This window comes from Fusarium phalaenopsidis (assembly GCF_050370095.1).
Source record: "Fusarium phalaenopsidis strain FUZ10S chromosome Unknown contig_32306, whole genome shotgun sequence".
NCBI classification, from domain to species: Eukaryota; Fungi; Ascomycota; class Sordariomycetes; order Hypocreales; family Nectriaceae; genus Fusarium; species Fusarium phalaenopsidis.
Genome location: NW_028145403.1, coordinates 1,368,879 through 1,393,302, shown reverse-complemented (window position 1 = coordinate 1,393,302; position 24,424 = coordinate 1,368,879). Strand labels below are relative to the sequence as shown.

At 53.8% G+C, this 24,424-nt stretch overlaps 7 protein-coding genes across 7 annotated transcripts; 4 read left to right on the top strand and 3 right to left on the bottom strand.

Moving 5' to 3' along the window:
* Positions 1-1,008: 1,008 nt before the first annotated feature.
* Positions 1,009-1,294, top strand: LRP88_11296 (uncharacterized protein; the record flags this gene model as incomplete). The annotated part of the gene is made up of 2 exons (XM_083247726.1): positions 1,009-1,023; positions 1,085-1,294. 2 exons carry the CDS (start codon positions 1,009-1,011, stop codon positions 1,292-1,294), a joined length of 225 nt encoding a protein of 74 aa, XP_083096874.1.
* A 1,237-nt stretch (positions 1,295-2,531) lies between these two features.
* Positions 2,532-3,489, top strand: LRP88_11295 (Alpha/Beta hydrolase protein; the record flags this gene model as incomplete). Its single annotated transcript, XM_083247725.1, has 2 exons — positions 2,532-2,677; positions 2,730-3,489. The coding sequence occupies 2 exons, from the start codon at positions 2,532-2,534 to the stop codon at positions 3,487-3,489; spliced, it is 906 nt and encodes a 301-aa protein (XP_083096873.1).
* Positions 3,490-4,459: 970 nt separating this feature from the next.
* LRP88_11294 (major facilitator superfamily domain-containing protein) lies at positions 4,460-6,399 on the bottom strand (the record flags this gene model as incomplete). Its single annotated transcript, XM_083247724.1, has 4 exons — positions 4,460-5,391; positions 5,443-5,785; positions 5,839-6,109; positions 6,164-6,399. The coding sequence occupies 4 exons, from the start codon at positions 6,397-6,399 to the stop codon at positions 4,460-4,462; spliced, it is 1,782 nt and encodes a 593-aa protein (XP_083096872.1).
* Positions 6,400-8,192: 1,793 nt separating this feature from the next.
* On the bottom strand, positions 8,193-9,491 carry LRP88_11293 (acyl-CoA N-acyltransferase; the record flags this gene model as incomplete). The annotated part of the gene is made up of 1 exon (XM_083247723.1): positions 8,193-9,491. The coding sequence occupies one exon, from the start codon at positions 9,489-9,491 to the stop codon at positions 8,193-8,195; it is 1,299 nt and encodes a 432-aa protein (XP_083096871.1).
* Positions 9,492-13,948: 4,457 nt separating this feature from the next.
* Positions 13,949-14,824, top strand: LRP88_11292 (ClpP/crotonase-like domain-containing protein; the record flags this gene model as incomplete). Its single annotated transcript, XM_083247722.1, has 1 exon — positions 13,949-14,824. One exon carries the CDS (start codon positions 13,949-13,951, stop codon positions 14,822-14,824), a length of 876 nt encoding a protein of 291 aa, XP_083096870.1.
* Positions 14,825-16,169: 1,345 nt separating this feature from the next.
* On the top strand, positions 16,170-22,457 carry LRP88_11291 (uncharacterized protein; the record flags this gene model as incomplete). Its single annotated transcript, XM_083247721.1, has 2 exons — positions 16,170-16,589; positions 16,653-22,457. The coding sequence occupies 2 exons, from the start codon at positions 16,170-16,172 to the stop codon at positions 22,455-22,457; spliced, it is 6,225 nt and encodes a 2,074-aa protein (XP_083096869.1).
* Positions 22,458-22,999: 542 nt separating this feature from the next.
* On the bottom strand, positions 23,000-23,926 carry LRP88_11290 (Dyp-type peroxidase; the record flags this gene model as incomplete). The annotated part of the gene is made up of 1 exon (XM_083247720.1): positions 23,000-23,926. The coding sequence occupies one exon, from the start codon at positions 23,924-23,926 to the stop codon at positions 23,000-23,002; it is 927 nt and encodes a 308-aa protein (XP_083096868.1).
* Between the last annotated feature and the right edge of the window lie 498 nt (positions 23,927-24,424).

The following is a 24,424-nucleotide window of genomic DNA, read 5'->3' as shown; positions in this document are numbered from 1 at the left end:
CTCTGTCCACACTGCTTTAAGGACGTAGCATCACTGCTATTAGGATCGGGCTGCATGCACTTTGTTGCTTGGCACAATAGGATTCAACACCTGGGAAACTATGTTGGTCCACGTTGACAACACATGACAACATCGCCCCCACGTTATACCCCATTCGCGGTTGAGGAATTATTCTTCTTGCATCAGTGATGTTATTGCACATCACATTAGTAGAAGGCTTTTTGTTTTTCTAGGTGTATTTCATGGATCAAATGATATTCAGCTTCATGAAGCTGAAGTCAGAAACCTCGAAGAGCAAGCGAGGAATATCGCCCTCTGTTCACAGCATTCAACACTTTTACATTCCCACAGGTTGGTACATGAGCAACCTCTATTCCAGGAAACTCCAAATCCCATATTACCAATGCCGAGCCGTCGCCACCTCGCATCGCTCCCCTAGTTTCCCACCCACTTGCCAAGAGCGAGCATGAGCCAATTCTGCGGTCCTAGTTACATCGGGAGAGGCACAGCAGGCACGAGTGGAGGAGAAAGCCCTATGCAGAGGCGCCCAGCCAGTATAGAACCAACATACACTACCATACGGAGTGGGCTCGGGCGATCTAATCCATCAGATTAGATAAAAAAGTTAGCTCACCTCTGGCCTTCAACCCCAGGCAGACCCCCACCAGAGGATCAACCGGGCCCTCGCCCCAGCCATAACCAGTAATCAACCTATCAGCTCGCCTGAGGCATACAAGGGGCTATATGTGAAGACCAGCGATGTGACCTGTTAGTCCTTTGTGCAGCAGGATGTTAGCCCATAATGGTTGTTTAGACCCACGAAGCCACAACCACTATGGCCTTGGTGATGCTACGTACCTGTGTTTATGAAAGAGCCTCTGAGGTTATATCAGTTCAGAATCAAGTATATATAGCTGATCATCTTCTTAGTTTCAAGAAAGCATCCTCTCTCATCATCCCAACACTCTCGATCTACTACATCAATCAACCTCCTTTCAACTCTTCAAGATGCTTTCCCTCGCCGTAAGTCACACGTCTACACCCTCAGAATACTCCCCGGATCTATATACTCACTTCTTTACAGAAGCTCTTCATCGCCGCCATGGCCCTCGCCTCCGTTGGCGTTGCTGCCCCTGAGCCCGAGAAGCTCAACAACCTCGAGGCCCGCGCTTGCCCCGGAGGGAGCTACACCAAGTGTCTCGCCAAGCAGGTTGGTCAGTGCCAGGGTCAGCCCGCTGCTGGCCGTCAGCAGTGCATGAGCGTCTGGCAGGCTATGTGCCAGCGAAACTGCTAGATGCTCTGTGGAGGAAAGGATCTAGAATGGGTCAATGGGCTGATATAGTGGCAATCTCAATTGGCTATGGACCTAGTTGTTCTAGTGGTAATTTCAATTGAAAATTGGCCTATTAGAAACTGTGTCCCGCTTTGAAGTGATTGTCATGCCTTCAAGTCGGACAAACAAAGCCATCTAACATCCACCATGTCGATGCTCTGCCATACCTTCTCGCAGCCACCACATATTCTTTCCAGATACTTTGGGCCTGCTGAAGGACATATAAACATTCTAACAATCGATTTAAGCTCAAAGAGCCGATCATGTCACAGCTTGCGAGTGTTTAACCTGGCTCTGCATGTACACTTTGTTGGACCCCAGGTCCGCATGCAAGACACGCATGGCTATGCTGTGGATAATCAAAGGCAGCCCATAACGATAATGTGAAAATCACGAGATTATCGGTTAAGTAATCTCAATATCCATGTGGAAAAGCCAGCCAAATAACATTGGCATCACTTAGTCCCGATGAATTAACTGCCCGATGTCAGGGATTAGTGACAAGATCAACATCCCTTACATTCTCATATGACGAGGATCTCAGTCTTCAAGACCCGTCCATCCTTGGCATCCGTCCAATATCCCCGCAGCCAAATCTGGAGATCCGGTTTCATCGGGGTACAATGCAAATACCCTGCACGATCAAACGTGCGGGACAAGATTGTACGAATGGAGGAGTGGAGAAGTAAGAGATTCGACGGCATTTCAACGGCCCCATAGGCTGAGCTGACAAAACATATCTGAATGGATGAGCGAACCTGCACGAGAGTGGTCCGGCAGTTGGTGATAATGGTTCGACGTTCGACGTGCAGTGGAATACCCCAGACAGGGATGCAAGCGAACACAGTTAACACGCAGGGTAGCAGCTAACAAGGGGAAGAAAGACAAGTACAAGACATGTTACCGTCCTACCGGGCCAACCATTTACAGTCACGGAGTTGAAAGTCCTCGGAGAGTCCGGCTTGCAACATGGCCATGGCCTTCAATTTCTGCCGTATCTAACCGCCCAAAGCCCCGATACCGCAACACGACCCTTTAACGAGGACCCATAAAACGGAGCCGAGGGAGGGAATTATCAGATGGTCCCTCCTGTTTATCAATCAGCTGCGGCAAAAATATGCAACGCGCCCTCCTTCGGATCCGGCTTCATAACCACCAACGCCTCTTGTCCAAGTTAAGCAGAAGAACCATGACGCAGATGACTGCAGTGTCCCACGCTCGCGTGCCCAACACTTGCGAGTGGATTGCTCACACCAAGAGAGGTGATTATCTCGTCCAGGTCGCTTGGCCTTTGTGTTGGGGAGAGGATCGGGTCGCGCCGGAAAATGAGGTTGTCAACACTCTGTGAGTGACGTCTCACCAGCAAGTCTCAACCACAATTCCTGACCATCTACAGCTATCTCGTAGACGGCAACGCCTACTTCTTCACAGCAGTCGACGTCACCCGCCGCCTGGAATTCACAAACAGCACGCGCACTGTAGTTGTAGGCGTCGGCTATCCCCCCGGCAAATACGTCTACGACTTCCGTCGGGGACCTGATCTCACTCCTCCCAGCTCGGACGGCACATATGACCTGCCTCTTGACTCGAATGGGAATCCTCGCACCGACATCGAGTTTGGCGAGGCCCATGATTTCCTCGACTTTATCCAACACGAGGTCATGACCCACGTCCACGACAAGCTCTTCCCCAAGGCGTCACTGCACACTGGAAAGAAGGCCCTGTTTGGACATTCATACGGCGGCATTTTTACACTCAACACCATGTTTACCAGGCCTGACCTGTTTCACACATACATTGCCGCGAGTCCCATCATCTGGTGGAACAACCACTTCCTCGTCAAGGAGCAAGAAGCAGCCTTTATCGCCCGCGACAAGCCCGTCGAGCCGCCTCTGTCGCTTATTGTCACCTGGGGCACGGGCAAGCAGGATCTGGTCAAGAAACCTGGCGAGTCGGAGGAGGACTTCAAGAAGAGACAGGACTGTTCTGAGGATGAGCAGATGAGGGACTGTGCCAAGGAGTTGGCAGAGCGTCTGGAAAAGTCACCGAGTGTGTCGAGTATCTGGACACGCGAGTTTGAGGGAGAGGATCACGGGAGTGTAGCGGTGACAGGTCTTCAGCATGGCATCATGCAGTTTATCCTTGGGAAGGCTTGAGAGGATGGGAGTGAAAATAGAATGTAAGCTAGGTAGACTGTATATGCGAATGCTTTGAGTTTACAAAATATTAGCGTCAAGCTTCTTGCTAATTGATGACTGAATGAGATAGCCTTGGGAATTTCAATCGCATTAACAAGTGAATCACCTGTTCATGTTGTGAGGATAAAAAATTGGTCAACCAAGTGAACATAGCGCAATTCAGGAGGCAAAAGATGCAATAGGCGACTCAACACAACACGACAAGGCCTAAGAAAAGTTGCCATAATTTCGCAAAAGCTTGGTCGCAATAGAGACATAAGTAGCAAGCAAGCAAATACGTGAGATTGGTGAGCCGCTGGGAGCGTGCAAGTCCAATATCTTCACGCAGCGTATTCAGGGTAGGTAGGTAATGGACGAAGCCATCCATTGTCAAAGACACAACAGTAGCGAAAGACAACGTAGTCAGGTGGCCTGCTCTCTTGAATAATACAGAGTTCACATTAAACAAGAATCGCATTTCAATAGATATATACCCTGTTCAAGTCTAATCATATCGCGGCCAAGGTCGACGCAGCCTTCATCACAGCCAAGACAGCTAACCAAGCCCCTCCGCGGCACACGACCCTCGATGGAGACCGCCACCCACCGCACCTCGAATGGTTTGCCAAGAATGAGCAATCGATCCTCGGATAACGCAGCCGTCTTAGCATCAAGGGTGCCTGTTAGCGCCATGCACATTAAATGCCCGAGGCAAAAAGGCTGGCAACGACTTGTCTTGGCATGGTTGGGACGGCAAAAAAGATTGAAACAAACGAGGCAATCCAATGCCCCCTCCTGTGGGCGCGATAGCTGCCCATGGTTTTATTAGGTGGTTTTAAACTAGTTACTAGGTAAATTTGACTTTGAACAGCTTCGTCCTCCCAACTGGACTTTTTACAATCTGGAAATTGTACGATACTTCTGCAAGGCTACGCTGAGCGCTCGCCTCTTAGAAGATCATACCCTTGGTCTGGCGAAGCTTCCGGAGGTCGTAGTTCCTGACCAGGAAGATGGTAGCAAAGGCAAGGACCATGATGCTGGTTCCGGCAGCAAGCATTCTAGCCTGGCCGTAGCCGTAGGCGCGCTGGATAGCCAGGCGTTCGGGAGAGCCCATGGGGTAGGCAAGCTGGTATTCGATGACGCCAGCAATGTTCTCGGCCTCGGGGAGGGCGCTCTCGGGGAGCCACTGGAGAAGCTTGTTGTAGAAGGTGTTGGTCCAGATGGTGTCAGAGATGGTGCTTCCGAGGGCACCGCCAATGTTACCAGTGACGCTCAGCACGGCGAGGGCGGTGGCAACGTGCTGGTGGTCAACAGCGGCGAGGATACCAATCTGCATGCACAGAATGAAGACGGATCCAGCGATGGAGATGAAGACCTCGCACATGATGAGGTAACCGATGGACTGACCAGGACGACGGAAGTGAATCATCAGACCCTGGGAGAAGATGTACAGAGGGATACCGACGCAAAGGAGCCACTTGAAGCGACCGGTCTTGCGAATACCCCAACCGACGATGAACAGGAGGAAGCCAGAGACGATGTCGAAAGTGTTGGCAACGTAACCGGCCTCGGCGGGGGCCAGGTTGTTGACGACCTGGAGGAACGAGTTGAAGTAACTGGCCCAGCAGTAGTAGCCGATCATGTAGATGAGATCCAACCAACAGACACCGACGACGGTTCGGTCAGTGAGGAACTGGTACTTGAAGAAAGGCTTGGGGGCCACGAAGCGCTCGTAGAGACCGAAGATGACGAGGACGACGAAGCCAGTGATGATCATTGCGATGATATAAGGAGTGTCCCAGCCCTGGGGAGCCATGCTGGCAATGGAGAAGGGGAGAAGGAAGATGACAGCACCAGCAGCGAACAGCAAGGCACCGGGAGCTATTAACACAGTTAGTGTTGGTTATGTGAGACACTATCTTGATCACTTACCATCAAACTCCATAACGCCCCAGACGATGGCCTCGGGCCAGGTACGGCCGCTGTCCTCGCGGACGAGGAGACCAGCCTTCTTGGCCTTGTGGAGGTGCCACTTGAGGAGGCAGTACATGGGAGCGGCGACGACGGGGAGGACGATGGAGAAGCAGCCAAAGCCCCATCGCCAGTCAACGTTCTCAAGGAACTTCTCGGCCGACTTGGGGGCGGCGAAAGCAGTCACCATGTAAGGGGACGAGGTGAAGGCGTAGGCGAGACCTCGGTTCTTGAGCTGGGTAGAATCGGCCGTGATGACATCGATACTGTAGGTGAGGCCGGACCAGCCAACCTGCCAAAAGACCTAGAGGCGAGTTAGAAGTGAGACTTGAGGATCTGATAGCTTGCTTCTCTTACAGTGGCAGCGCAGTAAGTGGCAAAGTTGCGGCTGGCAGCCATCATGGCCATACCGATGGTGGCAAAGACGACCATGAGGAGGAAACCCTCAGCTCGGCCCCAGATGTCGAGAATCTTGGACAGGGGAATGTAGACGGCAGCAGTCATGATGTAGGCGACAGTGCTGATGACGGGCATGATGGAGTGAGACTCCCACTCGCTAGAGGCGTAGGGAGTCAAGGTGTCGAGAACCTTGGACTGGAAACCGTTGACGAGGTAGATGAACCACATGCTACAAGGGGTGTCAGCATTTCCAATCCACCAAAACAAACAGAGTCAGACTCACTTGATGAAAACGGCAACCAGCGACCACTTGGTCCAGGTGAGAGTGATAGCCTCGGCGGCTCTCACACCATGCTGGGCATTCTCAGTGGGAGCATCGCTGAGGTCGACATCCTCGGGAGGGATGCCGTCGTGGGCCTTTTCGTCGGCGGTCGCATTGGCGACTGTGACGGGGTCCTCAGCAGCCTCGTTGTTGGCCTTGCGCCCTATGACGGCGTTGAACTTGTCCAAGACTGCCATTGTCGGAGCTTTGTCTAGAGAGACTTGTGTGAAGATTTGCAAATACAAGGCAAGACTGAAGAGGGAAAGGAAAGAAAGAAGCTTGGATGCGAGCGCAACCGTCAATCTTTAAACTAAACTGTAAAACCACCGCACGTACGGCTGAAAGAGACCTGGGTCACCTGTACCCCGGCTAGTGCTACATGTCTCCACACAAGGTCCTTTGGAAAGAGTGAAAAAACAGAGTAGACCCATCAGATAAGATCAGGCTTTCCCGCTCAGGGCTCCCCAGCTTGCGTTTGTTGCGTGGTGGCTAAAAGAGCCAGCCCACCGAAATCGGCTGTTTTGGGGTGAACCAACAGACAGACGCACACTGGCGAAAAAAGCTGCTGCAGCCACTTACAGGCTTGGGTTTACATGGTCTGGAACGCGCGGGCAGCGAGATGCCAGTCGTGGGGTGGGGGGGTGAGGGAGCTAGGGAAGAGGGAGGCTTGAGCCGAGGGAGGGAGAGTCAGAGTCAGGTGAAAATTTTTTATCTAATCTGATCGATTAGATCGAATGAGCGTGATGGTCTTGTTCTTGATGAGCTTGAAGTACCGTGAATTCTACGTGTCTGCGTGTGAATCATGGGTTCAATGTGCATGTGTACAACGCTGCATGACAGCTTGGAGGTCGAATTTGGGTATACAACACGAGTCTTTAATTCCCAACTCGGTTGACTGCGGGTCTTGGATGAACCAACAAAAGGCAATGATTCGGCTCTTCTGTCTCTTTCTCCTCTTTTTTCTTATTTTTCTCTTCTTTCTCGCGTGGGGCCAAAAGCATGATCAAGATACTTTCAAGACAAGGGTTCATGATCAGGCGGGCCATGTGTTCTTTCGCACCCAACTCACCGGACCCTTGAGGACATCCCTGCCGAGAGTCCGCGCTTGGCGCAACGAAGGTCGAGAAATCTTGGCGTGGCTCGAGAGGTTCCCGAACGTGGGGACCTGAAATTTGCTTTGGTCCCGGTAGCCCTATGAGCTATTCCCAGTTCCGGCCATGGCCGCATAACGAGGCTTGATTATCACGTTTGGGAAATGTCACCAACGGCATTCTGGATGGCCAAGCGCTACAGGGGATTTGGCTTCAGGGGGGTTTGTTGGTTGTTGGTTGCTGGTCAGCCGCTCCATCACTCCACTCGCTACTGGTGAGCCCACTGTCCACCCATGTTCGCTGTTTTTTTTCACTGCTGTTTAGCGATGGCTGCTGCGTACCTGAACCACGCGATTTGAGTCAAAAACAAAGTTGGGAATAAAAAACTCATGGCGCAAACAAGCTTAACTGGTGGTCAAGGGCCGCGTAATTTTCCTGCAGAAGCTTGGACAAGCCACCAACGTCGTCCATGGAAAACACAACATGTCAATATGGGAGAATGTCAAATGTCCCCCACGCGGCTCCCTCCGTTGCTGGGCACTTCTCCTCGGCAGCAGACAGTAAAACTGCCCTGGCTGCCAAGATGGACAAGAGTCTGGAGCGTCCAGTCAGTGGCGAGATGACAGACGTCAAGCACAGCGATCGACGGTGCTATATCCTGAAGCGAGTTTGGACGAGAAAAAAAGACGTTGCAAAAGGATTCGATTGATCGGTTCGATCGGAACTGAAGATCAGTCTTGGTAAATGCTACGCTCTCCGCTTGCCAAGCAGAAACAGACATTCTATCTAATCAACACCCTGTCCATACATACACAATTTTTTTTTTAGAGCCAGGTCCCCATTCATACATGACATTATTCCCAGGTTACTTAATTAGTAGCAGCAACCATTCGTCCTCCCTACAGCTTCGGCTCAAAGCCAAAGGTGGTGCCCGCCACGCGAGGCTTGCTCTGGTTAAAGGGGCACAGCTGGAAGAAGCGCTCCCTCGAGCACTTGACCAGGTTGGACCTCTTATGGGGCAGGTCCATCCACTTGTCCTGGTGAAGACCAAAGATCATCTCGTACATGAGCACCTTCTCGCCCGACAGACGCGGCTCTCCCACCACGTTCTCGGTGCGGTGGTCGTCGAGGAACTCGTAGTGCATCACGCTGGGCCACCAAGCCATGACGCGGTGCTGGCCACGGAATGTGGCATCTCCCACGAGCGAGTGCCTGCCTCGGTCAAAGTCGAGGCACGCGTAGTGCTGGCCCATCTTGTCCTCCTTGGCCCAGTACAGCTCAAAGTAGGCAAACGGCGTGTCGTTGAAGAAGCCCAGCACGGCAAACTGATGGGGGTCCTCGTGGATCGCCCGGAGGTACGCTCGGTGCTGCTCCAGCGTGCCCGTCTCCATCCAGCCCGCCGCCACACGGGGGTCGTTCTGCCACTTGTTGAACAGGGCCAGGTGCTCTGGGTTGAGGTAGTCGAGCGCCATGAGGTTGAAGTGCTCATCCAGCGACGGGATGTACCGGCTGTAGATGAGGCTACCGGGCGCCGGCTTGGGCACTCGGCGCGGGTGCCGGAGCAGGGTGGACTCGGACGTCGGTGTCATCACGTACTCGACGTGAGGAACCACCTTGCCCGAGTTCCAGGTGGGAAGCCAGATGGGCTGCTGACCAAGAGGTGATGCGCACCCCTGCCAGAAGGTGCTTCGGAGGACGAGCACCTCGACCTCCTGGCGAGGAGCCGGCACGGGCACGCTGGGGGGCTCGGGGATATCAATCGCCACCATGGACTGGACCAGAGCCTTGGCGAGGTCCTCAGCACCGGAGCCGCCGAGGCGGAGACGGAACTGTTCTACATCGAAAGTGTATGTGAAGAAGGTGTAGAAGAACATCCAGGCCTGAGCAAGAGTGGCGGCCTCGTGACCGTCCTCCCAGGTCAAGGACCAGACGGGGCTGCGGCGTGCCCTCGCCCAGGCGCGATTATCAGATTCGGGGATCTTATCAGATTCTGCAGGCGGCACTCTGGCAAAGACTAGGCCTTCTGCGTGCAAGGCCTGGGGAAACGGGGTGCCATCCTCCTCGGGCGAGTCGGCCTTGCGAAGCCGGAACGACTGCTTCTCGGCGTCGGTGCGCTCGAGGAAGTAGGTGGTGAGGTAAGGATGAGGAAGCCGGATCTTGATTGGCGACTGCTGCTGGAAGGGATCTGAGGCGGCCATCTTGAACTTCTGTTGGTTTGCTTGGGGGTCTGGAGCCAACATCACAAAGAACACTTGATCTCCAGATTTTATTTATACCCCGCCTCGTACCGATCTCGGTGACGACGAGCAGTGTCTCTCCCTGAGCCAATTAGAAAGGCTGGAGCTGTTGCACATCTCTTCCTGTTTCTCTCATGCCGAGCTCTGCCGACGTGTTGGAATCTTACGTGGCTGGCAAGACCTTTGGGGATGGGGACCAGAGATTTGCGTCGCGTCCTCTGATCCACGATGGCTTCCACACGGAGAACAAAGCAAGCCCCCATCTTCCGAAGCAGCAAGCGTCCATCCATCAGTAGGGGAGTCTCTGTATGTAAGCGTGGAACTACTGGCCCTTGCCCCCATGCCCACCCACGCCCGATATGTGCCGATTACCCGCAGCCCCTGAAGGCCAAGACGGGCATCTGTGCAAGAGATGGCGCCACCTGGACCCCTTCACTCGGCGGCGCCAAGACTGAGAGATTCGCGGTCGGCGCGGCTACGGGGAGCGGAGCGGGCCTCGAGCCTCTTTCGGGGCATCCATAGCCAAGGAACCTCACTAGCTCGATGCAACAGTGGACACCCTCTGAGTGATTTCTTCGGGCGGGTGGGTAAACGCTTGTCCATCCATGGCATGCTATGCTGATCTCGAGGTCACTGTAGGATCGCTCCAGGGTGACAAGCAACACGATGCCCTCGTGGATTCAATGAGACGTCAAACCTCGCGAGTACGAGGTTCTCTCTTTTTATTATGGAGCAGACCGCGCCGATTGATAACTAGCTGTCTATGCTTAATCTTAGCTAAACCCACGCTCGGGACGCCTCGTGTAATCGTCTTGGGTTCTATTCGTGATGGCTCTCCACAGCGAGCTGTCACCGATTCAATCGACGGGTTCCCTCACAAGGTATCATTGACAAAGCCACGGCTTGAGAGTCGAATCGAGAACTTACCCATAGGATCAGTATCCTAGCGGAACCGCACCCGCCAAGTCTTCTCTGCTACGGGGTGTGTCAGGCACCTCGTTCGGGGGTCATGATGTTGACAAGCTTGCAGCCCTCGGCGACCTCAACCCGTGTTAGATGCCTAGCGCGAGGTATTAACAGACGACGCCTAATGCTCCGAACGAAACACTGGTCGAGAAAGAGCCTCTCAAAAACCCTTGGCGCAAATCATGGTCTCCCTGTGGCGGTCAAGAGCGGGCGCGAGGGTGTCGTCGGTTAAGTGGGAGGACGGAGACGACCTACGTATTCCCGGACCGGTGGTACATTGATGCCTCTTTGAGGCGGCGGGCCGTCCTCGGCATCTATGACGGCAACGACAAGATTGGGGGATCAATGGGTGTCTAAATCGAGAGCTGAGATGGTTGCAAGAGTAGCGAGAAGCTCACGCGGTCGATCGAAGCCAGCAATGCTTTACCATTGCGCCTTTGACGGGCAGCGACGCACCAGGCTGATACCCAGGAATTCACTTTGAACAGGCTTAATGGCGTCTTTACAGCTTAGCCACTTGCTACGGGAACGCTGCGCGAAGGTGCCCAACGAGGCGTGCTCGGTGTCTACGATTCATGCAAGACGATGACCAGCAGGATACTGGCGGCCATGCCGATACGAATGGAGAGGACGGTTTCTTCGACCATCCACCTACAATGCTGGCTCTACTTATGCCAGCGATGATCTATGAAAGCTTGGGGAAGCGCAGTGCTTAGACTGATGGATGCCACATGACTGAGATGTCACCCGGCTAACATGATTGAGTGAGAATAACCTCTCACAGCAGTTTGACGACGACAACCCTCAGAAAGCCTGCCAACGCAATTCAGCCACGGCTTTCTTTGGCGGGAAGGACCGAAAACAATCGCCAACGAACGTCCGAAAGCGATCGCGAGACCGAGGCCACCCGGAGTCCTCTCACCAGGCTCTTGTCAGACATGACGAGTGATGCGCCAAAGACCTGCGGGCAGTAGAGCGATGAGCGACAGGACGAGCCGAACGAACAACAGGCAGCGATTGAGAACTACCATCACTACGTCGCCATTGCATCTCATTCTTGATGTGTCCGGGTGCTTGCCAGGTACCCGAAGCCCCATTAACAGAGGCCTCGGCTTCATGCTTCTCTCAGCGCAGCAGGCGTGGGGCCCGAGGGTCAGAATCACCACACATCCGACTGCTTGATCCGATAGGTAGGTCTTGTTTGTATTGTCGGACGGCGAGGTGTCGGTCATGAGGTTCGAATGGGTCGTGGTGAAGGAGTGTAATCGTCATTCACTGGAGGTGGCCCTCATCTGCTCGTCGGAGTGGTAGTGATGGAGAGCCCTCCGCAGTTCCAGAGTCATTGATGAGTCTTGTCCTGACCTCTCGGAACGATTCCGAAGAGTGTGATATGTCTTGCACCGTTTGAAGCTGCCTGAGTACCTAGGTAGGTAGTAGGCACGGTCTTATGCTCTCTTTCTCGTCGCGTTTCCGATCGCAACAGCTCTCATGAGCCTTGAAGTGGGAGAAAGTTGGTGTATGTTCTCTTGTGTCAGTTCGTAGGTATCTCGATGAACCGTCGCCGGTCGATGAGTTCTCAGTATGAACTGAACAAGCAGCCACATTCTTGCGCCTGTGAGGAGCTTGAACATGTTTGCGACAAGCTGGTTCTTGTTCAATCGCGACTGGCGATCAACATTTGGGTCTCTCGTAGTGAAACCAACTGCCGTAGAGTGCGCACTTGCCCGCGAGTGTCGCCATCGCTGAAGATGAGACGACTCGCCGCGCCGACTTGAAGCTGCGACAATGCGACAAGCACTTGGCCGCTGCCTCTTGTTGCGCTTAGGCTTCCAATAGCTGCGATGCCTGAGCGCGCTCTTGAGGCCACGAGTACCGTAACAGTAGGCGATAGAGTGTTCCTGGAGAGTGTCGCTCAACCAAGCAGAGCATCACCGCCACGGCGAAGCATGGCGGTCGATGAGAGACCAGCTCTCAGACAAGCTTGGCGGTGCCGAGGCTTCTCGCGCGACAGGCTGAGGCGATCTTTGACTGCCAGTTCAATCGGCGACGGTCGCAAACTCGTGAATCACGCTCCAGGACGACATGTCGAGGGTGCTAGGGGCGGATGAGTCGGTGAGGCATCGTAGATGAGATCTCCGTTCAAGGATTCGCCGTCGCGTCTCGGCGTCGCAGCTCGTCGCCGCTTAGTCGTTCGCCTCCCAAGACCCCGACCGAAGCCATTGGCGCTGATCAACATGGAAACTTGCTTCACAGTCCTTGGCCTTCCATCATGACGAGTCTTGGGAGTAGTATCCTTGGCCGACGACATCGGACAATGGTTTCCACTCCAACAAGCAAAACAAATGTCGGGATCAAAGTCGAACATCGTCGGAGTCGCTCGGACGTCGGTCGCATAAACAGCAAAGGGTAATTTTTTGTTTACCCCCAAGTGCCGAGGGAGGCGCGTCAGCCAAGGTAAGCCACCTTCTGCACTGCAATTACCGGGCTGGGCTGCATGGGAGGGAAGGGGGAGAAAAAGAAAGCACCAACGGTTGCCGAGATTCGCGAGCCAACGGCCCGGGTGAGAATGTGCCGTACATGCTGCAGGTTCGAGGTGGTGGTGGTGGTGGTGTTGATGGAAGGTCTGTGAGAGTCGGATATGAGGTTATCCAGAAGCTTCAACTTGTCTCACGAGCTTCAACAGACTCAAATTTGGAGCTTCATTCCTCTCTCAAACTTCCCGCTAACTCTTGCCATGACATCCGAGAGCAGAGTTTTTTGCTGGGTCCGGATCAGCAGCCCGATCTCGGGCCCTCTGCTGTGGGCACGGAATGCACGATGGATGTAAAGTTGGGTCGGTTTTTCCCTTAGATTGCAGCGCATGACGCATCTTGCCTGGATTATCAGATGTGATTGATTAGATGATCAACGGTTTCCTCCGTAGCTCGAAGCTATCCAGGAGAGGCATCTGTCGAGAAGGGGGCGTGCATCTACTACTCGGGGTGACATGTGAGGACTTGAACAGAGACTAGCAAGGTCCTTTGCTTTGGACAATGGGACCCTTGCATTTGGTTCATCCAATCGGAGTGTATAACCTCCTTTCTCTGCCCACTTCCCGTCGCTCAGGACATGGGCCTCCACGCGCCATTCTCTATGCGGCAGGCTGCTTTTGTCCCTGCCAAGTCCCTCGGAGTCCACCGGAGCCTGATGCCGGCTTACGTAGCATTTGGCGTTCCTCGGGTCTGATTGGGAATGAGGCGGTATTTCCTAGCGAGTTTCGGGCTCTGCTTCACAACCACTGGCATCACCAAGACTTCATCAGATGGACATGCCACGCAGCCACCAAGCTTGATCCCACGGCATCTGTGCAGCAGAGTCCCGGCATCAATGTTATAAGCCTCTCCACATTCGCCAGTTGAATGCCTGTGCCCAGCCCATCCTTGCCACCAATACAAGCTGTACCACCACCGACAATGGCGCAACAACCCCCATTCAAGCGACCGCCTCCGACCCAGGGCTACGGGATGGTGTCGTTTCCGGCCAGGCACATCATGCTGGTGGTCTTCAACCGGCCCAAGATGCTCAACGCCATGACCAGCAAGGGAGAGTACGAGCTGGATGCCCTCTGGGAGTGGTACGACCAAGAGCCCTCGCTACGCTGCGCCGTCGTGACGGGAGCAGGCCGTGCCTTTTGCGCCGGCATGGACCTCAACGAATGGAACCAGATCAACCAGAGGAGGAGGGACGGCATCCCAGAGGAGCGGCCCATGGACCCGCCCGTGAATGGCTTTGGCGGGCTCTCGCGGCGGTACGGAAAGAAGCCCATCATCGCCGCCGTTAATGGGATTGCGTTCGGTGGAGGCTTCGAGATTGTGGCCAACCTCGACCTCATCGTCGCAGCCAAGAGTGCTACCTTTGCGCTCCCAGAGGCCAAGATTGGAGTCGTAGCCAATGCCGGCTCTCTGCCGAGGCTAGCCAGGACCATTGGACGACACAGGGCCACGGAAATGGCGCTTACGGGGAGGCCCATCACGGCCCAAGAGGCCAAGGAGTTTGGCCTGCTCAACGCCATCACCGACGACGCAGCTCCAGACAGCGACATTCTCGAGCGTCCAGTAGTGAAAAAGGCCCTCGAGTACGCCACGGCCATCGTCAGCAACAGTCCTGATAGCGTCATCGTATCCCGTGCTGGCATCCTCTCTGGCTGGGAGCACGGCAGTGCAGAGAACGCGGTCCGCCTGCACCGAGAAACGTGGAACGCTACCATGGACAATTGCCACAACTTCCACGAGGGCGTGCAGGCCTTTGTGGAAAAGAGGGCCCCGAGATGGGTGGACAGCAAGCTCTGATGGGCTTTTGGGAAGCGAGTTACAGTGGGAAAATGCCTCATCTCATTCTCTTCCCACTCACGCGTTTTTTCTTCTTGTAGAGTGGAACCTTGGACGGATAATTTGACCTCCAAACGGTATAGACTGATTTACTCAGCGGGAGCCGTTCGCATGGCCAACCCTGCGGCGAGAATGTGAACGCCACGGAGTGATGCAACGCTGTGCATTATTCCGGCAAAGCTTGTGCCCTCTGGTCTCTGTGCGCGCGTGTGTGTGGACCTATAACCCCTGTCAGTCAGATCAGATAATGGACTTATCAATCACCCCACTGCCAGGGACCGACGGCTTCATGGGGGTGAAATGGGCAATGGCGCCGTCCCTTGGCTGACCCGCAAAACACGTCGATTATTACTCCTTCTCTGTAGGTGCTTAATGTGTATGAATGGATGGGGAACGAAACAAGAAAGAACCCTGTTCATCTGAGTGGTAACCCTGTTACGTAAATGCGGGCTGCCAGTTGCTGCAGCTCTCCCAGAAGGAAAAGAGGTGGCCATGTGGGAAGAGAACGTGGGTTAGAGAGTCCTAGTCCTTTTGGTGAAACAGACAACCATCGAACCATCAACTGAAGGGTCATAGTAGGTGGGGGAAACTTGGCACCAAACGCCTGGTCAGCCTTATTCCCAGTGCCATCCTTCGTTCGAGGCCAGCACCCCCCTGCGTAAACCATCTCGCCTCCCACGCGCGCATCTTCGTGACCACCACTCCGAGCTCGCCTCCATGTCGCCCACACTAGCCCCATAGTTCCTCACGCGGGAAATCACAAGCAACGTGGGGCATCCATCTCATCCCATGCTGCCAGTCGATTCACGTTCGGAATAGCGTGCCGGGGATCAGCACTGATGAGCAGGTATCCCAACGCGGAGATGCTCCGAGGTCGCCCTCATGAGATCCATTCTCGGCTCCTCACAGACGTCCTGCGGGCAAAGGAACTCTCGGGCAGCGAAGGAAAAACAAAAAAAAAGACCACCTTCCTGTCGTGGCCCGCCTGTTTGGATCACCTCGGCGCCATTTCTACAGCACAAACCCCCACACCAGCACCAGGCAACACGGGATGGGAGCTCGGATCCTCCTTTTTAACGTAATCAGGTTCCTGCATGTTTGCTGCAATCCTTCAATAAAATAGTGGAGGCGTTCATGTGAGTTCTGCCGACCGTTGCGTTGCACACCAGACGTTGCGTCCAACAACCGCAGATTTGAATCTGTATTGTATCCCCAACCAAGTCTTTCTCCTCTCGTCTAGGCCTGTTGGATCGACCCTAGTTCAATTCTCTTCGATACTCACACACTACTCTACTATCCCTTCATCATGGCGGAGGACACTCAGTGCTCTGCCCAGCAGACGCCACACAAGAAGGGGGTTCGCTATGACGTACCAGTTCTGCGTCAACACCAACAAGATAGCTACGAACTGGAGGCCCTGCTATTAGCATGGACTCTTCTCCTCTACCGTCACAGCCATGGCAACCACGTTCAGTTCTCGTGGGGCCTTAGTGAGATTGGCTCCCAGACGAGCCGCACCTTTGAGCTCAACACCACCCGCCTTCAATGGAGCGCAGACAGCTCTGTGGCAACAGAACTTGATGTCATCCGAGATTACCTTCGTCAACAATTACAATCAGAAGAACCCATTCAAGCAGACAAGTACACGCTCTTCTTCAACGATGAGAGCGCAACCGGTGACGCTGTCAGTCACTTCACCGAGGAGGGTGATCTATCAATGAGCTGGGTGAGTGTGCATGAGATTTAGTGCGAGATGAGTGACTACTGTAGCTAACACAAGCGCTTATAGGGAAATGTTCAGCTTCAAGCCGTCCTAGAAGACGACGTGCTCTGGCTGAGGCCTTTCTGGCGGGAGCCAGTGGGCGCAGAGTTCCTGGCAAACCACTTTGCCCAGTCTCTGGTTGAAATCCTCAACACCACCCTCACAGACTCTTCACTACCCATCAGCTCTGTACTTCCAGTCGGTGAGCTGGACAAGTCTGTGATATGGAACTGGAACAAGGATATCCCCCCTGCCAGCAACATCTGCATTCACCAATTGATAGCCGAGCAGGTGAGATGGCGGCCAGAAGCCCCAGCCATCTGCTCGTGGGACGGTAACTTCACTTATGCAGATGTCGACAAGTACTCTACACTACTTGCCCACCACCTCATCAACCTGGGAGTCAAGGTTGGCGACATCGTGCCTCTTTGCTTCGAAAAGTCAAGATGGACCACCATCGGTGTCATGGGTGTGATGAAGGCCGGAGCTGCCTTTGTCCTGATGGATCCCAGCCAACCTATCCAGAGACGTCAAGTCATGGCCAAGCAAGTCGGCGCCAAGCACATGCTCACCTCCAAGGACCAAGCACCGTACGCAAAGGAGATTGCCCCTGAAGCTCAGCACGTCATTGTCGACCCCAACTCGATGGCTGAGCTGGAAAAATCTATCGAAGATCCCACCAAGAAGCTCCCCGAGGTTCCCTACGACTCCCTTCTCTACATTATCTTCACCTCTGGAAGTACCGGCACTCCCAAGGGTGTTATGCTGTCTCACGCTACATACACTGCCAGTGCGTTGGCCCGTAGCACAGGCATCGGATACTCCAGCACCTCACGATCCCTGGATTTCACTTCGTATGCGTTCGACGTCAGCGTTGACAGCATTCTCTGCACTCTTCTTCGAGGTGGTTGTCTCTGCATTCCTACTGACATGGACCGCGTGAATGACCTTAGCGGTGCCATTCGCCGTCTCAGGGTCAACATGGTTAACATTACGCCTTCAGTTGCCCGAATTCTGGATCCCGATATTATCCCCTCTTTGAACAGTCTTGGGATTGGTGGAGAGTCTTGTTCAGCTGGAGATATCGCCATTTGGGGTCAACACACTAGAATCGTCGTTGGATACGGCCCTGCAGAGTGCACTATCGGATGCACTGTGAATCCCAGCGCTGCGGGCAAGCCATACGTCAGTATCGGATCTGGTACTGGCGCCGTTATCTGGCTTGTTGACCCTGAGGACCATAACAAGCTGGTCCCTGTGGGAGCTGTTGGCGAGCTGCTCGTTGAGGGTCCTATAGTTGGTCAAGGATACCTGGGTGACTCTGAAAAGACGGCTGCGGCCTTCATCCACGACCCTGAGTTCTTGCTTGCAGGCGGAGGCGGCATTCCTGGACGACGAGGACGTTTGTATAAGACAGGCGATCTTGTCCGCTACGACCCTGATGGAGAACGTGGATTCGTTTTTGTCGGACGCAAGGATACCCAGATCAAGCTCCGTGGCCAGCGTGTGGAACTGGGTGAGATTGAGCATCACATCAAGAACCTTCTCCCCAACGGATCAGAAGTCGTCGCTGAGATCATCGCTCCTCGAAACCAGAACAAGGAGTCCATGCTCGTGGCCTTCATTGCGGACCGAGAGGCCAAGGAGGAGGGTGATGTTGAGTATATTGCCGACTACCCCCCTCGTCTGCGCGAGGCTATGCAGACGCTCAACGAGAAGCTTTCCAAGGTTCTCCCCGTCTACATGGTTCCAGCCGCTTACATCGGTCTGTCCAAGATTCCATACCTTGTCTCTGGAAAGACGGACCGAAAGTCACTTCGAGCTCTTGGCGCCGACATCTCGGCTTCTCTGCAAGCTTCAGCCGCTGCTGCAGAGGATGAGGTCCTTCGCGAGCCCGAGTCGGAATCAGAGCTGTTCCTGCGTGACTCTTGGTGCCGTCTCCTCGGTCTTGAGGCCAACCAGGTTGGCACCAACCACAACTTCTTCATGCACGGCGGAGACTCTGTCCTCGCCATGAAGCTTGTTCCTATAGTTCGTGATTGGGGTTACACTCTCTCTGTTGCCGACGTCTTCAACTACCCAATCCTCTCCGACATGGCTAAGGCGATGACAAAGGGCGATGCCAGCAAGAAGGTCGACATGAACATCCCTGCCTTCTCTCTGCTCAAGTCCGACATGGACCGTGATGCCCTGTGTGCCGAGGCTGCTGAGCAGTGTGGCTGCAACGGCGATTCCATCGAGGATATCTACCCCTGTGCTCCCATGCAGGAGATTCACATGGCTTTCTACACTCGATCCAAGGAGAACTACATCGCCCAGCGAATCGCTGATATTCCCGCTTCCAGCTCAGTCGACAAGCTCAAGGCCGCGTGGGACGTTGTGTACAAGGAGAGCAGCATCCTCCGCACTCGCATCGTCGAGTTCAAGCAGCACGGCTTCATGCAGGTTGTCGTCAACGAGAGTCTGGAGTGGAAGGACGTCAAGTCCAGCCTGGACGACTTCCTGGAGGAGGACAAGAAGGTGCCCATGTCCCCAGGCGCGCCTCTGTCTCGCTTTGCTATTGTCGAGGATGAGGAGCTTGGCAAGCGATACTTTGTCTGGACTGCTCACCACGCCATCTATGACGGATGGTCGACCGATCTTATTGTTGAGCACGCTAGAGCAGCCTACAAGGGTCTGGAGGTCTCTCGTCCCGCCGAGTTCAAGCACTTTGTTCGATACCTGGCAGAGGACTCGAGGGAGGCTTCCAAGGATTACTGGCGCACACAGCTTGCTGGTGCTACTGGTCCTCAGTTCCCTTCTCTGCCGTCTCGTTCTTACATCCCTGAGCCCGACTCCCTGGCGGAACGATTCATTACTACTGGTGGTAAGTCTACCAGGTCTGATATCACCATCGCCACCATCATCCGGGCTGCTTGGGCTCTGCTCGCTTCTCAGTACTCCATGAGCGACGATGTCGTATTTGGAGAGACCTTCATGGGACGAACCATCCCTCTCCCTGGTGCTGAGCTGATCGAAGGTCCTATCCTGGCTACTGTCCCTGTCCGCGTTCGTCTTGACCGCACGACCTCTGTTGGAGAGTTCCTCCGCTCTATTCAAGACCAGGGTGTCATCAGAGCCGCCCACGAGCATCTGGGTATCCAGCACATTCGTCGCCTGAGCGATGATGCTCAGATTGCTTGCGAGGTCACCATGGGTCTCGTTGTCCAGCCCCAGGACCCTGATCCGTCTGAGACTGAGAACGACGAGCTCCCCTCGTTCCGTAGCGGAGACGCTGCCCTGGAGGCCCTGCACTTCAACTCGTACCCCCTGATGCTTGCTGTTTCTCTCCAGCACAATGGCTTCCGTCTCTTGGCAAGCTTCGACTCCCAGCTCCTAAGCCCCGTCCAGGTTCAGCGTGTGCTGGCTCAGTTTGAGTCCGCCGTGTCTCTGCTGCGTGGCGACCTGACTGTTCCCATGAGCAATGTCACTTGCCTGGGTGAGGAGGAGCTTGGCCAGATCTGGGAGGTCAACAAGGAGGCGCCTGTCTCTCCCCGCGACATCTCTAGATCTCTCGCTAGCGGAGACAAGTACCCTACGGTTCGATACACTCCTTGGATCGTTAACCCCGCCAACGAGAACGTTCTCACCCCTATTGGAGCTGTTGGCGAGCTTCTCCTCGAAGGAGCTTCTGAAAAGGAAGATGAGGATGTGGTCGATGCCCCTGAGTGGCTCAAGGAGGGCACCGTCGGCTACCCAGGCCGCAAGGGCAAGCTCTACCGTACCGGTGATCTTGTCAAGTACGCTGATGACATGAGCTTGATTTTCGTTGGTCGCAAGGATACCATGACCAGCGTCGACGGCCATGTCATCAACCTCACCGAAACCGATCTTGAGCTCAAGAGACTGCTTCCCGCCAACACTGAGGCCTCAAGCCAGCTCGTCCTTCCCCAGGGCTCAAGCAGCCAAACTCCCATGGTCATTGCCTTCATCCAGGAGACTCCTGCCAAGGATGCTACCATGCTTGATCTCGGTGTTGACCGCAGCGTCGCTCATCTTCCCCTCTCTGGCGCCATCTCATTCGAGCTTACCACCGCCATCATCGGTCTCAACAAGGCCATGGTCGAGACTCTCCCTCCCTACGCCATCCCCTCCATCTGTATCCCCGTTTCCAAGACAACAACAACTGGTGAGTCTGTTGATATCAGCACTTTGGCTGAGAAGGTTACTCTTGAATTGGTCATGGAGCTCCGCAAGGCCTTTGGCACTCTCCGCAAGACCATCACTGAGTCTACGCCTTTGACCACCAAGGAGCGCGTGCTTCGTTCTCTGTGGTCCAAGTTCTTGAACGTCGAGGAAGAGAAGCTGTCGCTGGACGACAACTTCTTCCGTTTGGGAGGTGACTCGATCGTTGCCATGAGAATGGTTTCCGCACTTCGACAGCTGGGTTACCGTCTGTCTGTGGCGGCAATCTTCCAGTACATGCAGCTTCGTGGCATGGCTAACTCTCTTGTCGAGATTCCCACTGAGCCTCAGGAGACCGTCAAGGAGTATGCTCCTTTCTCGCTTCTCAGCCAGACTGATGTCGATGGCTTCCTTGCCGAGAAGATCCAGCCTCAGCTTGCGGACTCAACCTGGAAGATCCAGGATGTCTTGCCTGCTACTGATCCCCAGCAGCGAGATGTTAAGTCGACTGTCTTTGCGCCAAGGAGCTCGGTTCAGTATAACATGCTCTACTTGGAGAAGTCTATCGACACTGTCCAGCTTGTCGATAGCTTCCAGTACCTGGTTTCTCGTCACCCTATCCTGCGAACTGTGTTTGTTCAGCAAGATAGCGAGACTCTCCAGGTGGTACTTGACGATATGAAGGTGCCAGTCACTGAGCTTGACGTTGAGGGACCCATTGATGCTGCTAGCAAGGAACTTGCTGAATCTGACATTTACGTCGACTCGGCCTTTACCTACGGATCTCCCTTCCTCCACCTCTTCATCCTCAAGGGCGAGAACGAGAACGCCCTGATGATCCGCATTTCTCACGCTCAGTACGACGGTGTCTCCCTGCCTGAACTCCTCCGTCAGCTCGAGCTCCGATACCGAGGTCTCGAGATTCCTTCCTCGGCACCTTTCACAAGCTACATGGAGCACCTGCAGAAGACCAAGTCCGACAACATCACCTTCTGGCGCAACACTCTTGAGGGATCTTCCCCCACTGAGATTGCTCCGGCTGCTGATCCTGCCCTGAAGACCGCCTTCATGACCAAGGATGTCGATGTCTCTGGAAGCTCCCCTGACACGACTCTTGCCATGCTCCTTACTGCTGGTTGGGCCAAGGTGCTGTCTAAGTACCTCAACGTTTCTGATGTCACATTCGGAGGCATTGTTTCTGGCCGTGATGTTGATGTCTCTGGCATCGATAACATTATGGGCCCTTGCTACCAGTACATGCCCGTCCGAGTCAAGTTCGAGGAGAACTGGACTGCCACTCAACTCCTGGACCATGTCCGAGCCCAGTATCTCGAAGGTACCCAGCGAGCCACCCTGGGCTTCCAAGAGATCCTCAGCGAGTGCACCAGCTGGCCTGCCTCCACACCTTTCTATGGCTCCTTCACCAACAACCTCAACAAGGAGTACTTTGATTCAGTCCCCTTCGCTGGCACTCAATGCCGCGTCGACTACACAATCCCCCACCCTGAGCCCGCCACACCTCCCCGCATTGTGTCATTTGTCGAGTCTGGCAAGACACAAGTTGGTATCGAGGCTGATGAGGAGCGCCGGGAGTTCTGGGAGGCGAGACTGGAGGAGCTTGCCAGTGTTGTTGAGGGATTCGTCAAGAATCCTGAGGCTTTGATTTAATTGGTTTTGTTTTATAGATTGGGAAATTGAAATTACGCGTTAGGAAATGGGTTTGGGTTTGGGTTGGGGGGTGGATTTGGGGCATAGAATGGGTAATGTTTTGCTTTAATGGTTTAATAAGTCTGCTATTTCAACTTGCCCGATGCTTTGCTTTCAATATATGATGCTATGAACTTGGTTTTGAATTCTAGGGAGATACAGTTTCCAGTATCATCTTGTTGCAAACAGTGAGCTTTTCTACTCGTGATGGGAAGACTGATCACTGGGCCAACAATGCGGAATGTCTAACTTGGCGCTCTCCAGATCCGGCTCTCGTGGGACTTTTTAGTCAGTCCCTAAGTATCACAATATTCTATATCACCAGAAACCTTGTTCGACATTCTTATCTTCAGCTAATGATAGTTTCAAGTCTGTGTCACTGACATACTTAGCAGAGTGAAACGTTTTGTGAGAAATGAAAACCAAACCCGTTATCGTCAATGATATCTGTCTAACTACAATGTTAAACAAGATGATATCTCGCTCTTCAAGCTATCCATTAATCAAGCAAGGTCAGCCAAGACACTTGCTGATGGCACAAAGAATGTTGAGCCCGTCACTGGCTTTGAAAAATCAAGAATGCGATCATGCAAGCCAGGAGGATCTCCAACAAACATGCGCTCCATCATCTTCTCGATCACCCACAGCTTCTTTGAGTATCCTATAAAGTAGGTTCCAAACTCGCCGTGGGCTGGGGAACCAAAGGGCATGTTATCTCGTAGAATGTCATGCTCACTTCCATCCTCGTCTTCGATCGTGGCCAGGCTCTTGTGAGACTGTTGACCGGACTCGGCATCATCGAGCTCAATATTGTCGAATTTTGTGCGGCCAATGATGGCTTCTTGCTTTTCAGTTGGAAGAGAGCGCCAGGCTTTGAGGTCGTGGAGATACTTCTGAACGACAACGTAGCTCCCACCTACACCGGCGGAGTCGTCTTGAGCAGTTACGAGGACTGCATCAGTAACATCAGGGCCAACTGGGTTCGCCGTTCCGTCAACGAAACCGAGGACATCGCGAGTATCAAAGTATCTAAACCCGATAGTCTCGTCCTCAACTTTGACAGCTTCTCCTAGGCGATCCATGAGCTGTCTCTCGAATTCGAAAGACAAATCCCTTCTTTCAGATCGAATGTGGAAAAACAAGTCTCCAGGCGTCGAGACAGCCGTGTGTTTCTTTCCCTCGATTTGCTTGAAAGGGTGCAGCTCAGCCGGGCGTGGAAGGTTCACGATCTTGTCCCAAATTGAGCTTCCGATACCAACGGTACATGAGAGATTGGCTGTCTGGTGGCGGATGGAGATGTTCTTGGTAATATCGGCGATGCTGGATAAAGTTGCACGGATGGTATCAGAAGCATCAGGAGTATTCTTGGCCGAGAGGACAAGAAAAGTCGCCGACTGGGACAGAGGAGCCTCGACTGCTTGAGGATTCATTTGAAGACGGGGCTTGCGGGAGGTTGAGACGAAGCGGGGGTTGAATTGAGGCGAAGCGGTACTTCTGTGTACTAGGTGCTTTTGGAGCGACAGAAGGGACAAGAATGGTGCGACTGGTATCCTAATAGACTTGGTGACCTGAACAACATTCATATTGGTGTCCAGTCTGGTGTGAGAAGACAGGCTCCAAGTACTGCTTTTTGTTCTGGAGAAGGTCACATCGCATCGTACGAGGCTTCGGCAACGTCATTCCTATAGCTTCTAACTGCATATCATCAATTGTTAAAGAGCTCCTTTCACTCAATTGGGGCACACTGTCTTGGATAAGTGCATGCTTCTGTTATTCTACCACGGAAGCATCGGTGTAATTATGACGCGACGGCTTCGCTTTTGCCGAATGCGGTAGCACTATTCAGCCAATTAGGACGCTTTCAAAGCAATTACAAAGATTGTGACTTGTCAAGGAAGTGCTTACTCAACTTGGGTGGTGTGCCGTCA